Source organism: Lutra lutra, chromosome 1 (genome assembly GCF_902655055.1).
Source record: "Lutra lutra chromosome 1, mLutLut1.2, whole genome shotgun sequence".
In the NCBI taxonomy this organism is placed as follows: Eukaryota; Metazoa; Chordata; class Mammalia; order Carnivora; family Mustelidae; genus Lutra; species Lutra lutra.
The window spans coordinates 93,478,357-93,494,826 of record NC_062278.1 but is presented as its reverse complement, the minus strand read 5'-3'; the positions used below and the strand labels follow the sequence as shown (position 1 = coordinate 93,494,826).

The 16,470-nt window shown below is 39.9% G+C and overlaps 1 protein-coding gene across 4 annotated transcripts in view; it reads left to right on the top strand.

Moving 5' to 3' along the window:
* The window catches only part of GOLIM4 (golgi integral membrane protein 4), an 82,023-nt gene that overhangs the window by 39,361 nt on the left and 26,192 nt on the right, over positions 1-16,470 (top strand). For all 4 annotated transcript variants that reach the window (XM_047729790.1, XM_047729782.1, XM_047729771.1 and 1 more), the window contains exons 2-5: positions 9,019-9,093; positions 10,234-10,283; positions 11,560-11,613; positions 12,935-13,085. In XM_047729790.1, coding sequence (XP_047585746.1) covers positions 9,019-9,093; positions 10,234-10,283; positions 11,560-11,613; positions 12,935-13,085 — 330 coding nt within the window. The remainder of the gene's footprint in view (positions 1-9,018; positions 9,094-10,233; positions 10,284-11,559; positions 11,614-12,934; positions 13,086-16,470) is intronic.

The following is a 16,470-nucleotide window of genomic DNA, read 5'->3' as shown; positions in this document are numbered from 1 at the left end:
TAGACGAGGAAGATTAAGGAGCTAGCCAATCCCAGCCTTCAAGGCACATATAGTTCATTCATTCATTCATTTATTCATTTATTACCTATCGAATGTCGGCAATCTAATGTGCCAGAGATACAGGAGTGAAAGAAGGCAAACCGGAAATTCTTGCCCTGACTAAACTTATATTCTAGTGGCATAGAAAGGCAATAAATAAGACAAACAAGTAAAAAAAATATATATATATATAAAATATATATTAGACTATTATAATATATAATACCTCATATTAGCAATTACATTACACTACAGGAAAAATGTATTGGCATAGGCTCTTGCTTATCCTTGTTTTGCGAAATTGTTCTAATTACTTGGAAAGCAGTCTTTAAAATAGTTTGATTCTTCCTGTTGGTAGTATTAATCCTTTCATCTAAGCATCCAAGTAACATTTAAATAGAATTGAAAAATATTATAGTATTTATTTTACATCCCTTCCCCACAAAGTTTATGTTTGAATTATATGTACTTGTGAGTTTTTTGGCAATAATTCACAGCTTCCAAAGTGTTGATGGTCATACATTTTTTGAACTTTGTTATGATCCATATCTTAAAGATTCAACTGCAGATTTTACAACCTTTTAATCTACTGAATGCAATTTTCAACAACTGGAGGTCTTACTGTTAAACTGGTTGTAATGAGGCACTAAGATAGGGTAAAAAAAACATTATACATGTAGTGAAGAAAATATTTAAATCCATCTCTTGAACAGAATTAACAAATGGGAACTTCTTTTTCATTTAAAAGGGTTATTTTGAAGTGAAGATGAAAATGTATTCATCTGGATTTTTTTTTTCAAGTTTGAGGAAATAATTTATAGCATATTATACAACAAGGATGTATAGCAGAAATGTGAGAAGTAGTAGTGTATTGAGAGTGTGTATATATATTTATGCCATTCTAAGCCTTCCAGCGTATTTGGCCTTGAGCAGTGCTATCCCAGCAGCCAGTCATTACTTTACTGTAACCCACAAGTATCTTTCTAAGTTTTATGTTCATAGTGAAAGGAATGTTGACTTTGAAATTATGCATTTATATTAATGTCACTATAAACCAATGGGAATAGAAATTTTTACACAAACTTGGTAAATATTGGGAGACTACTAAGTTAATAAATTATATATAGCAATGTAGCTGTTCTCTATAGATGGAGTTTCATAATGGATTTCTGTTGTTTGCTTATTTTCTTAGTGAACATTTGAACTAAGGCAGTGGATGGGATTGGTGATCTGGCTAAGTATTTTGAAATACATTCTGAATAATATGACTTGGTGTTAATGGGGGAAATAAAATACGATGTTTTTTTCTTACTCAAAAAAAATATATAAAATATATATTAGAGTGTTATAATATATAATACACATATAATATATATAAATATATATTTTATATAAATATATAAAATATAATATATATAAAATATATAAAATATACATATATGTTAGAGTGTTACATGCTAAGGAAAAAAATAAAGTAGGAATGGAGACCAAAAGTGTTGAGGGTAGGGACAAGGTTGCAATTTTCACTGGGTTGTCCAGGGAAGGACTTGGTGAGGAAGCATCTTTTTAGTAAAGATCTGCAGGAGATGAGGGAGTCAGTCGTGCAGGTACCTGGAGAGGGAGCAGCAGAGGCTTCAGCAAGAGGCAGTACAAGGTGCTGAGGTGAGAGGGTGCCTGGCCCGTTCAAGGAAGGACAGGCCGGAGCAGGACAAACAGTCGGGTAAAGCCTTGAGGGGGGTTGGGTTTCACTCAGAGCGTGATAGGAAGCCACTGCAAGGTTTTGCCGCCCCGGACCTGGAATGTGAATATGTAATTTAGTAAAGGGAGCTAACCAGAGGAAAAGGTTAATTCATAATTGAATTCAGCTATAAATTGTCAAGCAGACTGGAAAGGTTAAATTGTATATGTGCTGCCGAAGCGAGCACTGGAAAGGTTAAATTGTACTGGAAGATGTAAACTTAGGATGAGTGAGAAGTAAAAGTCGGATATAACTGTGAGAGGTCATAGCGGAGTTAGCAAGATGGTGCAGGAGTTGGAGAGACTTTGTTGAAGGAGCTGGGCTGAGACCGAGATGCTGACAACAGCCTTAGGGTGCCCTTGCCTTCCCTGGGGTCTGGAGGGAGGATCCAGGGAGATCCTCAAAATGTCGCCACGTTTGTGCTTTTACTTAGTTGTTTTATGGGGGTCCTTTTCCAAGGAGATCTCCTCTGTTCTTTCTCAGACTCCTTATGAGGTAAAAATTATGAAGGAAGGAAAGGTAATTGGGAAACTGTATCTATGATGTTGTCTTTCTATTAATTACCAAGTCCTTGTTTTACGGAAGAGGGGGCAGCTGTCCTCCACCCCACATCTGGGGAGTTAGAACCACAACAGAAAACTGTTCTTAAAGGTCGTAATAAATATCTGCTATTTTAGGCCTAAAAACAAAGACAAAACAAATCTTTGAAAGTATTCTGTTCTGGGAACTAAAGTGATTTCAATGTATCTTCCTTTTTGTCACCCCTCTTGCTATTCTACTTAAAAATCTTTAACCACAGGGGCACCTGGGTAGGTCAGTCAGTTAAGTGGATGAGTCTTGATTTTCTGATCAATATGATCATGATCTTGGTGTTGTGAGAGCGAGCCCCACGTCCGGCCCCTCATTCAGCACGAAGTCTGAGTTTCCCTCTCCCTTTCCCTCTTCCCTTCGTTCTCTCTGTCTCTCTCTCTCTCAAATAAATAAATAAAACCTTAAAAAAAAAAAAAAAAGACCTTCAACCACAATTGTCAAAAGCACAGATTTGTTCATTTTAATCTTTATAATCTGTAAAGTGATAAAGGTACTTGCAATTCTCAATGTTTTCACAAGTTGAATTGTGTGACTTTCATACAATTGTTTGTTTTTTTATAAAGTTAAAACCTTATGTTATTGTCAAGGCTGAAAGCAAAATTTTATGGGCTGTTGCTTCTGCCAAAGAAACATTGCCCTCCCTTGGTTTAAGGTGTTAAAACACTTAGCAGTGTTTTCTGTCTAATTTTGGAGTGTTGTTTTTTAATTCTGCATTGGAGCAGTTTGCCCTGAAATGTCATGGATATGTATTTTGCCCATAAGTGGATGTATACAGCTAATTTCTCTTGTGACTTTCAGAGGAAGTCGGAGTTAAAATGGAAAATTGCTGTAGGAAGTTGGCATGATTTTAAACTCTTGAGTGCTTGAAGGAGGAGTAAAACCTCTTTCCATTCTCCACTGCATGGAAAATATTAAACTCCTTTTCAGAAAGCAGGGGAGATGATGAGTATTATGCATTCTCATCTTTTTCTCATGGGTTCTTGTGATTCAAATCCTATCTCCATTGCAGTGTTTTTCTGCATTAAAAATCTTGAATGCCAAGATTAAATCATTATTTCTGTCCTTATTTTTCCTTAAACTTGTCTGGTGCTTTGAGAATATTCATTATGTACCTTTTTTGTTGTAGAGGTTCTAGCAGTATTAGTTCATCTTGACTGAAGCCCTTGACTTCAGAGTATAAATAGAAAAATAGAGATAGGTGAAAAGGATTGATTAGCAATCTTCCTTCTAAGTGAAACAGTAAACCTATCTAGATGAATCACTAGCTCAAAAGCCTGGAGAATGCATGTTAAAAGAATTAAGGGTAGTGTGGGTGTATGTATGTGTTTGTTTAGTTGATAGGGAAATTTTCTAGAAGAGCTACAGGGATACAAATCTCTCTGGTCCGTTTTACTGCCTTTCAGTTTTTATTTAAAAAAAAAAAGGCTTCTGAGTTTTTGGAGCTGTGGGACTGATTATTTACTTCTTTTTTTTTTTTTTTTAAGGAAAATTTATTTTAAGTAAAAGGGAAGCGGGATTAATGTTTTATTACTTTTTCGAGTCCCCTACCCTCTCTCCATATATAACTGTGTGTGTGTGTATCTATCTATCTATCTATAATATGTATAATTACTTCATTATTATTAGGCTTTAATTGTAGAGTTGAAAGGGCTCCGGGAATCCTCTGATTCCTTCTCTGGCAATTTTAAGCCACCACAGACAGGAGAAAACAATATTTTCGGACTTTCGAGTATTTACTCTGTGCCAAGACTTGGCACATATTAACTCATTTAACCCTGACATCCACCCAGAGAGATAGATACTGTCATTATTCCCACATACCATGTCAGGAGACAGAGGTACAGAGAAGTTCAGCAGCGTACCCCATAGGGAATAGATCTGGAATTTGAATCCAGACCCCAGAGTCTGTGCTCTCAAGCATTGTTACTGCCTGCCTCTTTCCCTCTCCCTTTCTTTCTTGAATTTGCAATTCCAAGGGTGAATTTTCACTCTCCCCTTCTCTGATGTGGTGTCCTCAGCTTATCTTTTAAGGCTCCTTTTGGCTTCGTTTTCCTTTTTCGGTCCTTGAGGAAGGAACGGCACTTCTCCCACTTCCCACCTCTGTCAGTCACTGCCAGTCCCTTTTCTCACCTCCCCGTTGCTCATGTTCTTCCACCCTGAAACTCCATTCCTGCATTCTTCAGTTATTTTACGTCAGGACCAGGAACTGGTGCTGTAATAATGGCTTGACCAGTTCTGAGGAAGAGAACATTCATAGTACAGTTACCTCATGGTGTGTATGTATAACCTCTCTTCCCGTTTACCACATCTTTTTCCACTGCCTTTGCAAAACAACATTCTTCATGCCTTAGATCTTGCTACTAGTGATGCCTTCTTATTCATCCGTGAATATCTCAGATTTCTCAAGAACTTTGAATTTTGACTGTAATCCACGAACATGTCCGTCTCTTTGTGGAAACCATGTAGCATCTGTTTAGGTTACTTATGAAAGTTTATAACTGTGTATCCTAGGCTTTTCTGGCTCTTGAGACAACACTGCTATTAATATGTTGAGTGTGTAAATTCCCAAGGAGCATAAAACTGTCAGAGACAGTTGTGTGATTCAGTGTGATAAATGGGTACTTTGGACTGGCTGTTGGCACATTATTTACCTGACTGCATTGCAGGGAAGAGATTAGAGAATGGAGCACTGTCTCCCACCCTCTCATCCCATCCCCTGTAGTCCCTCTCTACTTGGTGTAATCAAGTGGACCCTCCACTTTTACTGAAGATGAAATAATACTGATGAGTTTTCTGCTTCCCAGTGCAAAGACAATCATTACCTGATTACCAAGTCCCATACACGACTGACTTTGCAACAGCAAGTTTGCAGTGATTGCGGCTGTATATTAAGTAAAGAATTTCACCAGATTGTAATGTGCCAACGCAGCGTTCCCCCTCTGTTATTTCCCATCTGTCATTACCATTCCATAATAAGGTTTAATACTCGGAGTCTGAGGTGGCTGGCGATGGTTGGTGAGCAGCCCTGTCCTGTTTGTCTTGTTGACTGTGCTGCTGTCTTTTAAAATCATGGATGTTTCTAGGCTGGAATCATTTCTCTCTAGTGGTCCTGACCTCCTTGGGACCCACCCCACCCCCACTGCTACTTCAGTTCCATTGGAAAAAAGATCTTGACTGTTCTTCCTGTTCCTTTCTTTGAATATTGATGTACGTGCTTGCTGAAATCATCTGTGGTATATCCACTTCGTGCACCAAAATTCCATTTTAACTGGCCTATTTATGTTTCCATGACCCTCCACCAGACCTGGGAACTTTGGCCAGTGGATTAGAGGACAGGGAGTGTATTTCCTCCCAGCGGGAGGGCTCAGGTGTCCCTGTGGCATCCTGTTGTTGCCTCTGGAATATCAGGATGGCATTGTAATATACCTGTTTCCCTGTACATTTTTCCCACCTGACTGAAATTCTCAAAGACTGTGAGCATGCAGTTTAGAGCTTGGCTTAGTGAGATCCTTATAGTGCTAATCTTTTTTTTCCTCCACCTTGTTCCAAACATCATTCCAGATGATACTGTTAGTACCAATTCAAGGAACTCCTTGGTTTTAATAGGCTTTTAGAAATTGGCAGAGGGACTTATATACCATATAGATTTATTTAGAAAAAAATGTAATTTCTCATCAGTGGACTTACAACCAAGCTTTTTGGGGTTCGGCTACCTTCAGCCCAATTTCAGACCTCTGTGCCTTTGCCCTGTGATGGCTTCCAGAAATGCCTTTCTCTTGTGGCACCCTTTTCTATCAAATTGCTCTTCATTCTCTGGCTAAAATTAACAAGTCAGAAAATGACAGATGCTGGCGAGGATGTGGAGAAAGGGGAACCATTCCTCCTATACTGTTGGTGGGAATGCAAGCTGGTGCAGCCACTCTGGAAAACAGCATGGAGGTTCCTCAAAAAGTTGAAAATAGAGCTACCCTATGACCCAGCAATCGCACCACTGGGTATTTACACTAAAGATACAAATGTAGTGATCCGAAGGAGCACATGCACCCGAATGTTTATAGCAGCAATATCCACAATAGCCAAACTATGGAAAGAACCTAGATGTCCATCAACAGATGAATGGATAAAGAAGAGGTGGTATATATATACAATGGAATACTATGCAGCCATCAAAAGAAAGGAAATCTTGCCATTTGTGACAATGTGGATGGAACTAGAGGGTATTATGCTGAGTGAAATAAATCAGTCAGAGAAAGACAATTATCATATGATCTCCCTGATAAGAGGAAGTTGAGAGGTTGAGAGGTAGCGTGGGGGGTTTGAGGGGTAGGAAAAGAATAAATGAAACAAGATGGTATCGGGAGGGAGAGAAACCATAAGAGACTCTTAATCTCATAAAACAAACTGAGGGTTGCTGGAGGGAGCAGGAAGGGAGAGGGTGGTGGGGTTATGGACATTGGGGAGGGTATGTGCTATGGTGAGTGCTGTGAAGTGTGTAAACCTGGCAATTCACAGACCTGTACCCCTGGGGCTAATAATACATTATATGTTTATAAAAAAAAAAGTATTAAAAAATTTGCTCTTCATTCTCAAAGCCAGCCAAGAGATGATTACCTCTGATGATTACCTCACTGTTCTCCCACCCAGAGCTCATCCTTGTCTTTCCTTGGGCTTAAATATACTTGTATTATTCTAAATGTATTCAGCTCTAATTATACAAAAAATTACCTTACCTATCTATTGTGTTAAACTTGAACTGCTTGTGGCTAAGGCCCGTGTCTCTTTTTCCATTTCTGCTCATAATGTGGTTCCAAATACATAGTAGGGGCTCAATAAATGCAGAGTTGCATTGGATCCTTTCTAGTAACAGCACTGGCAGAGGAAGAGGTCGTCTGGCAAAGAAAATAGAACCCAGGTGGAAAAGGGACTGGGGCAGGGATTGTTAGGTTCACTAGTGGGAGGCTAAGGCTGGTGGGGAAGCTGAGACAGGCAGACATGCTGCCAGCGGATGACACCATGCCAGTTTGAGTGGTGGCAGGCATTCTGAGGGGTATGCACAGAGATGTTAGTGAAGTGTGAGTAGAGGTCGGGGCTGTGGTAGCTGTAGAGGGAACCCTGGAAACAGAAGGTTTCTATGGCTTGACAAGATGAGACATGAAGCATGGGGAAAAGGTGGAGGACGCAGGAGATGCTGGGCATGTTGGAAGGAGGACAACAGTAGCTGGTAACTGGCAGCTGTGACCCTGGAGAAAGGGCCAGAGGGATAGGGCATCCCTTCGAGCAGCAAGGAGTTATAGCAGGTGTGAGGGAGGGGAATGGCTATGACCATGGCACTTTGGGAAGGCCAGTAGTGTTAGGCAGTTGGGTGTGTTGTACCTGGTGAGTGAGTGAGTGATGTTTGAATTTTGTCTTAGGTAGCTAAAGGCAGCTGAAGACTGGTAGGAGAACCAAATGAGAGCCTTGGCTTAGTTTGGCCAGGAATGAGATCATATGTGACCATAATGCTGCACAAACAGGACTCAAAGCACACCTCAGAAATTCAGGTTTTTTCCCCCCTTCTTCACCTTTTACAAACCACTCTGTGAGGCTGGGTTTTCTGTCCCTGAAGGAAATATTTACAGTCTTGGATACTTCTCGACTTCTCTCAGATTAGGAAAAAAAAGTATTAATAACTTTTATCCATAAACACAGTCTTGGTCTAGTAAGTATTACATCTGGTCTAGTCCATATGCGTACATTTTATTATATAAATAAAATGCCTATTTTATTATTTTATTCTTTCATTCTTTCAAAGGCAGAGCTTTTCCTACTCTTCCAGCTCCCATTTGCTGTAGATGCGCAGCCTGAGGTGGGGGAGAGAGATCTGATAAGCTCCTCCTCCTCCCTGTTTTCCCCCATGACATCCACACTTCCTCTACGCTCACCAGGCAATACTGGCTTCCTCAGTGTAGACGGGGCCGGTGGGGATAACCGAGGACAGGAAAGTCTGACATGGCATCAGTTTGCCACTGGCATCTTGCCATGGCCGATGTGAACCTGACCTTCGTAGGTTCTCTTTGAGTCCCTCCCCACTTCATTCTGTGGCTCTCTCATGGTGTTTTCCTTCATGTGGAATGCACCATCTCTTTCATGCCAGTAGGGTTGCTGAGGCTTTCTCACGGGTCCAGCAGCCTTAGTTCCGGCTCAGATCATGTGGACTTGGCAGTACTCATGGGATATGTAGGTGGAAAAACCCCGGAGTCTTTAGGAAATGCTGTTCTAATACCTAAGAGAGAGGTGGGAGTTAGAAATATGGATGTGGGGCTGACTGCGGTGCAAAACGGTGGTAGAAGTCAAGAGAGTGGACACATTTGCCCAACAAAAGACATGGAACCTCACAGAGAAGGTTTTGAGAAGGAGCCGGCAAAGAAGGTGGAAGGCGGGAGCATTCTTTCAGCGTATTGCTTCTATGAAGGAGAGGACTGTGCAGAAGTCAGCTCAGACTTGTCATTTGTGGCTGTTTTTACCCAGAATATGGAACTTACAAATGCACGCATTTTTATTTTATTTGTGAAGACTCTAAAGTGTTGTTTCCCCCCGTGTTGAAAATTGATACTAGTTTTACTTTGGAATTTCTAATGATTTGCAGACAAATTTTAACTTTTTTCTTTCAGTTGTGTATGAACACAGATCAAGATTAGAGAAATCCTTGCAAAAGGAGAGACTTGAACATAAGAAAGCAAAGGAAGGTAAATATAAATGCAGTTTGTGTTCTTCGTTTTTTATCATACTCCCCTTTGAAACATTGTGTGCTAGCTTTACTGTTTTGTTGTTGTTGTTAACAAATTTCTCAAATCAACTCTAAGTCACTTTTATAGGTAGACAGAGAAAGTCAAGCACTATGTTATGCATTGTACAACACAGTAATTTCTGCTCAAGACTGGATTCTGAATCTTTCATTCATTGTGCCGCCTTGAGGTAGTTCATGTTACTGGATACACATATTGTATCAGAAATAAACAGCTTTTCATCTGAATATTAACACACATATGTTACTCATGCCTGAAAGTTCTGTCCATAAAGAACCAGGAAGTAACAGCATGTGTTCTCTGGAATATGACAGATTTCATATGTTCATATACACACACACATAGATACATATGTACATACATACAGATATGTGCATTTACAACATAATAAATTGATCACATTGTATGGCGTCTTTTTTTTTTTGGTATGGTATCTTTTAAGTTACGCACTTGTTTTCATCTTGTGAAGGCTTTTATTGGCATAGCTGATTGGTTCCATGTGAGAAATTAGTATCTAGCATAGGCTTTATGTAGCATGTGATTTGAAATGATCCACATTCTTACTTTTATTTATTTGCTCATGTTTTGTGAAATCATGTGAGGAAATATTAATTAGGTATTCTGTTTAATTATGTTGGTGTGGGGTAGAGGGAGGGAAAAGGGGAGGGCAATATGGGTTAAGATGTTTTACTGACCCTTGGATTAAACCTGTATGAAGAACAGGAGTTTAACATCATTAAAATACTTTGATAGGATTTGGATTTTCCTTGTCTTTAAATGCAGAGTGATTTTATAGAGCCATCTAGTGGATAATAAAGCTTTAAGAGCATTAAAGATGGTTTCCATGGTTTAAGGTCTCTTTTCAAGTCCTGAGTGATTTTAGTGTGCCATCTAGTGGATAGCAATAAATCATCTCTGTCTTTAAATGTGCCTTTTTTTTTTTTTTCAATTTCAAGGAGAGTTAATCACAGAGTGCACATTCTAAATTCATTTTTAATTATTTCATTAAAGTGCATATTTTCTTTATTCAAGATATGAATAAGTTAATTACACTCAATTTTCTCCACTTTTTATTTTCAGATTTTCTTGTTTATAAGTTAGAAGCCCAAGAAACACTAAATAAAGGAAGGGTGAGTTTTGGACTTTTTCCTCAATTATTTTATGAAAAGGAGAGGGAAGTAATAATTGTAAAATCTTTTTGTTGTAAAAAAAACTATGTTGATCATTGGGACTGTAGGGATGAAATACACACACACACACACGTATGTATTTATTGCTGCCCAAAAAAATCCTGCAGTGTTACTCTCACAGTCCAAATTAACTGGAGAAAAGCAAATTTTTCTCTTACTCTAAGAAAATATATAACCATTAGTTGAATGAAACACTGACATTTTGGGGGTATTAAAACTGAGAAGAGTCAGTTCCTCTGAGAGCTGGAAGGCTGTCAGCTTTCAACTCTTCCCTCCTCCAAAAACCCCAGCTAAAACTGTATGCTTTCTGTTTGCATTTCATAATGTAGCTTCTTGTTAAAGTAAAAGAGTAAAGCAATAAAATAAAGCAATGGAGCAAAAATGCAGTTCATTTTAGAAATTGTAAAAAATGGAAGAAACAACTGGTTGTGGGTGTGCTTGTGTTGGAGCCAAAGCAGGGGTTATGGCACATCAGGTTGATGACCCAGTGAGGGGAGAAGATGGTTGGGTGTCTTGTGCACAGACTGCTTATGGATTGCCCAGGACTATGGTTGTGTGTGGGGTCTGTGGGGTCCACATTTCAGGATGTTCAGCTGGGACTCACACCTATACCACCGGAGCATGTCTTAGGCTCGTTTCAGTCCTGGCTCTGCTACTAAAGGAAATGTTTGCCCTTGGCTTATTCTTTATCCTTTCTCCATCTCTTCACTCTGTGAAATGGGAGTCTCATTTGGGTAAAGTAATATATGGAGAATTCCTTATCCACTGAAGCACGGGGAAGGGAAAGCACCTTTTCTCCCCCCTTTCTTAAGCCTTGCAAAGCTTGTGGGGCCTGGACCTAGTCAGTTTACCCCCATGTCCCCTCGGAGCACTGGGCATAGTGTATCAGCCATGCACAGTGACTGTCTCAGGACAAGTTCCTTGTGCAAAGAGCCTTAGCTCTGCTCCAGAGGGGAAGTAAATCATTTCAAGGGCCCCTGCTACACTGCTGTTGTATGATCCCATGTCTTGCTTTTTCTTTATTAAACTCTAGCAAGCTTACAGGAATGTTAAGGCTTCATTCCTGCCCCAGAGACATCGTGGTTCAAGCATAGAATTCATCATAGCTTATATAAGTGAAATAAGTGGAATTCTTCTGTTAAGTGCTTTAAGATATGTTTAGCAAGAGAGCTAGATTCGTTATCTTTATGTTAACTATTTTCTTTTCCATTTACAGCAAGATTCCAATAGTAGATACAGTGCGTTGAATGTGCAACATCAGATGTTGAAAGTGAGTAATTTAAAGTTGTTCTTTATGAATGAATTAATGAAAGAGTTAAGTAACTCAAGTGATTAAGGAAAGTTTACAGAAAATTGATTTATGTGGTAGGATGGTACATTAAAGTTATATTTCACTAAAAATGACGTAGAATTGTAATATTCCCTCATCTTACCACCCAATTTCAACAATCTTAGTTAGCTTGTTTTACATTTTCTTGTAAATCAGTCTTTTTGGTCACAGAATTTTTAATTTTATTCTTCTCTTTATCCTTTAAGGCTTTTTTGTTTGTGTTTGCTTGCTCAGTTTCTCACAGTGGTTTTCCTTAGATGTTTCTTTTATTTTAGGCACACTGGAGGCAGTAGAACGATTAAACGCCTCCTTCATGTTACTAATATTGAATGTGTCCTTTTACCTACCAAAGGAACACGATTTATATTTAAAGATTCTCCTTCCTTGGTTCTTGGGTAAAACTCATTATTGTGTGTCAGGAAGTCTTAGAAAGAGAGGGAGAGTGGAAGGGAGAGATTCATGATTTCTGTCAAGATAGAAGAGAGGAGTGGATGCCATCAAGCATGTTGCACAGCAGGCAAACTCTGCCATGATCTCCATGCCTCCAGCCTCCCTCCTTTGCCCGCCTCGCTTTTTGTCTGGTGTTGTCTTTCCTCCTGTATCAGGAGAGCGAATGCTTTTTATTGAAGCCAGAAGCTTTTGTGGTATCAAGAAAGCAGTGCATGGATTAAAACAGACCATCCTTTAACATTAGCATTTGGGGACTGTGGGATATACCTAGATTGTGATTTCAGTGTCGTATTATGACTAGGAGTAAGGTAAATAAGAATCATTCCATAAACAATGTGTATTACTTCCCCCAAAGGGAAAGAAATCTTTTTCTTTTTTTTAAACTAGATTACCAGGAAGCCTGAAAATTAAAGAAAGGAAATAAAAAGTGTTGCTGGGAAAACATCAGATTGAAAGAGGAAGTCTGGAATAGCTGTGGAGGGGTAATTTTTCTGTTAGCTTTACTTTGTCTCCACAGCAATTTGAGCTGCTGGGAGTCTCCCCAATCCTTCCCCTTTCCATCTCCCATGGCTAAGTTCTAACTTCTTGTTTTTACCGACAATCAAAATGAAGGGGAAAATTGGTTTTGGCCATAATCCCAAACCCTTGATTTGAAATGTAAGGGAAATGGAGGGGAGCTGTCCCAATTAAAAGCAACCCAAGGAAAACAGAGCCTCCTGCTTCATCTGTTTTTTCTTGAGAGAGAAAGGCTGTAGATTCTGTGGTATAATTTAGAGAATGTACATCTCTGCTCAGGTTCTCATCTTTGCAGAGTCAACACGAGGAGCTGAAGAAACAGCACAGCGACTTGGAGGAGGAACATCGCAAACAAGGAGAAGACTTCAGTAGGACGTTTAATGACCATAAGCAGAAGTACCTGCAGCTACAGCAAGAGAAAGAACAAGAACTTTCTAAGCTAAAAGGTACTTGGAAGTCTGATTAGCTAGTTTATATGGAAATAACTACTCAGCTTAATGTTTCAATAAAGCAGTAGAATTGGGTTTGTTTGCATGGCGATGGATTCACATTTCCCAGGTGGTGCTTTACCCTCCAAGTGGAGGGTACTTCTTTGTAACATTTCACAATTATCCTTATCCCTTGGGGTTTGTTTAGGAAACAGAATAGAATACTTGGAGTTTCTCAATGGGGCACATTGGCCACACCGGGCAAGACAGTTCTCATTTTACATGTGTTGTAAGATATTTAGTATCTCTGACCCCAACTCACAAAATGCCCTCAGTGCTCTGCATTCAGTGTGATGAGTGATCAAGGTCACCCCATGCATTTCCTGATCTCCAAGGGGCCAAAGAAACTATCTGTTGATCACTAGTAGTAGCTCTGAAAAGCTCAGGATCCAGAGTCAGAGCCTGGTGACCCCTGGCCTCTTCAGTTACTAGTTATATGACATGGACAAATGGTATCACCAGAGGTCATCATCTGTAGAACTGGGATACTCCTAAAAAGTTATCAGCTTTATGGTGAGTGCTGTGAAGTATGTAAACCTGGCGATTCACAGACATGTCCCTCTGGAGCTAATAATACATTATATGTTAATAAAAAAATAAAAAATTATTAAAAAAAATAAATATCCCCCCCAAAAGTTATCAACTTCATAGGGTTGGTGCGAGGATTAAATAATTGATGTAAAGCAGCTAGGACAGTTACTGACACACGATCAGTGTAAGCTTGAGGTATTTTCATAATTTTTTTTTTATAAAGATTTTTTTTTTTTAAGATTTTATTTATTATTTATTTGACAGAGAGAGATCACAAGTAGACAGAGAGGCAGGCAGGTGGAGAGAGAGAGAGAGAGAGGGAAGCAGGCTCCCTGTCAAGCAGAGAGCCCGATGCGGGACTCGATCCCAGGACCCTGAGATCATGACCTGAGCCGAAGGCAGCGGCTTAACCCACTGAGCCACCCAGGCGCCCTATAAAGATTTTTATTTATTTATTTGACAGAGATCACAAGTAGGCAGAGAGGCAGGCAGAGAGAGAGGGGGAAGCAGGCTTCCTGGTGAGCAGAGAGCCCAATGCGGGCTCTATCCCAGGTCTCTGGGATCATGACCTGAGCCGAAGGCAGAGGCTTTAACCCACCAAGCCACCCAGGTGCCCCGAGGTGTTTTCATAGTATTAGGAAACAAATTGTATCACTCTGAGTGTATGCAAATTCTGAAAAATAAAAATACTCTGCAGTCACCTATTCAGGTGCTAAATAGGTTTGAAGTGTGAGAATTGGTTTAAAAAGTCACATGGTGCTTGTGAAAACAACGGTGAAATCCAAGGAAGGTCTGTGGTCCAGTTAATTCTACTGCGCCAAACAATATTTTGATTTTATATATGATATCATCATGGAAGGAAGCTGAGTGACAAGTCCTTTGATCTTCTCTGTACTTTTATGTGCAGTTTTGTCTATAAGTATTTTCAAATAATAAGTTATAACAAAAAGGCACACAAGACTTGAGTAGCCATTGAGGCAGATTACAAAAGGTTAAGGTGGTCTTGAGTGAGTTGGGCCATGTCTACACAAGAGCTGTAGACATGCAGGGATGTTGGTTGGCTGTTGGTGATCTGGCAGACGGTGGGGGTCATTAAGATAACAAACAGAGAAACGTCTTCACAAAGGAAGTATAAAGCATGTTTTCTTATGTCTACTCTATAGTCCTTTCTTTGAAGCAAAGTGCATTTAGAGTAAAATTTTAACAAATTATATATAGAAGTTATAAATCCGAACCATGGAAAATAGGAGAACACAAGTATGTGAGTTCTGCATACTAAAATAATTTAAGCTTCATAACCTGGTCTGAACTTTCCGGCAGCCAGGACAGAAAGGGAAAGGCGCAGTAAGTTATGGGGCTCTTATCATCAGAAAGGGAACATACCTACCCTGTGTGTGGGGCACGGGAGGGAGAAACAGACAAAGGGGAAGAAAGAGAAGAGGCGAGAGAGAAGAGTATTTCTGGTATCAGTTGATTTTTGGAAGAAGTTTCTCAGAGGCCTTAAACAATAGGGTGTGACAATGCTTTTGGTGACAATTTTATGAGCAGTTTCTCCTTTGGCACTTTTGTTTGATTCTGATCTTTGATAAAAGCTTCAGACGGTAAGTTAAACGTGTGATGATGGATGCAGGTCAGTGGTGGCAACTCAGACATATAATCCAGATAGTCTCTGGTCAAGTTTAATGTGATACCAGGAGAGAATTTAGAATTCCTGGGAGATAAACTGGTTGCATAGAAGCTTAGATAATTATTCTTTTCATTTCTGTTATAATAATAGCTGACACTTAACAAATGTTTACCATGTGCTAGTATCAGGTGAAACTCTCATGTAGTTATTTTATTTTAATTCTCATAACAACCTGTAAGCTAGGCATTGTGTTTAGCCTAATTTAACAAAGGGAGAAACTGAGGCTTTATAAAGTTAAATAACTTACTCAAGGCAATACAGTTAAGGCACAGAAGCAACTGCCATTAGGTGTATGATCTGAAACTCTTTAGAAGCTAGCAGTTTGGGTATTTGTGTGTATGTACATGTGTCTGTGTGTATGTGTATGCCCGTGTGTATATGCGTGTGTGGTGTGTGTGCGTCTGTGTGTGAGAAGCCCCATCCAGCCAACAGTACACTGATAGTCCCCTTGGGTTGTCAGTGGTGTCCTATTTTGACCTTTGAGTTAGAACCTTTCCCACCTTATTCTTGACCTCTCCCCTACACCCAGTTAGCCATCCAGAGCTCAGGGGTGAGGCAGGGACAATAAAGGCATAAAAATGGACAGAAAATGTGGTGAGAGACGGCAATGGGCACTTCGCTTCAGTGCTGAGTGCCACACGGGAGAGCTGGTGTTTTGTCTGCAGGAAGTGACTGCCACTCAGGGACAGCTTGCCCAGCACAGTGCAGACTCAGACCTGCTGTCTCAGCATCATTATTAAAAGCCTCCCCTTTCACTTTCAAAGGTGTCTCCCACTGAAAAATGAATTATGTTGTCACCTGCCACCATTCACCTTCTGCTGAGTCTTGTCACGTGAGAATAGCCTCATGTTGCCGGGTCTTAGTAAACCCAGATCCTTGATTTTTAAATGGTGCCAACTGTTCATATGTGGAAAACTCCTCATAGGCACCAACACTGCAGGGGTCAGGGGGGAAAAATGTGAGTTGGATTCAGCCCCAGGACTGTCAGTTTATAACATCTGATGTCCAGATACAGCAAAAGTAAGAAATTCACCAAGAGGGAAGGAGAGGTGGGCCTGGAATCTTTAAGTCACTGAGGCTGTTCCCTGAACAGCTTCTCTTGAGATGAAAGAGATTATAGGACTT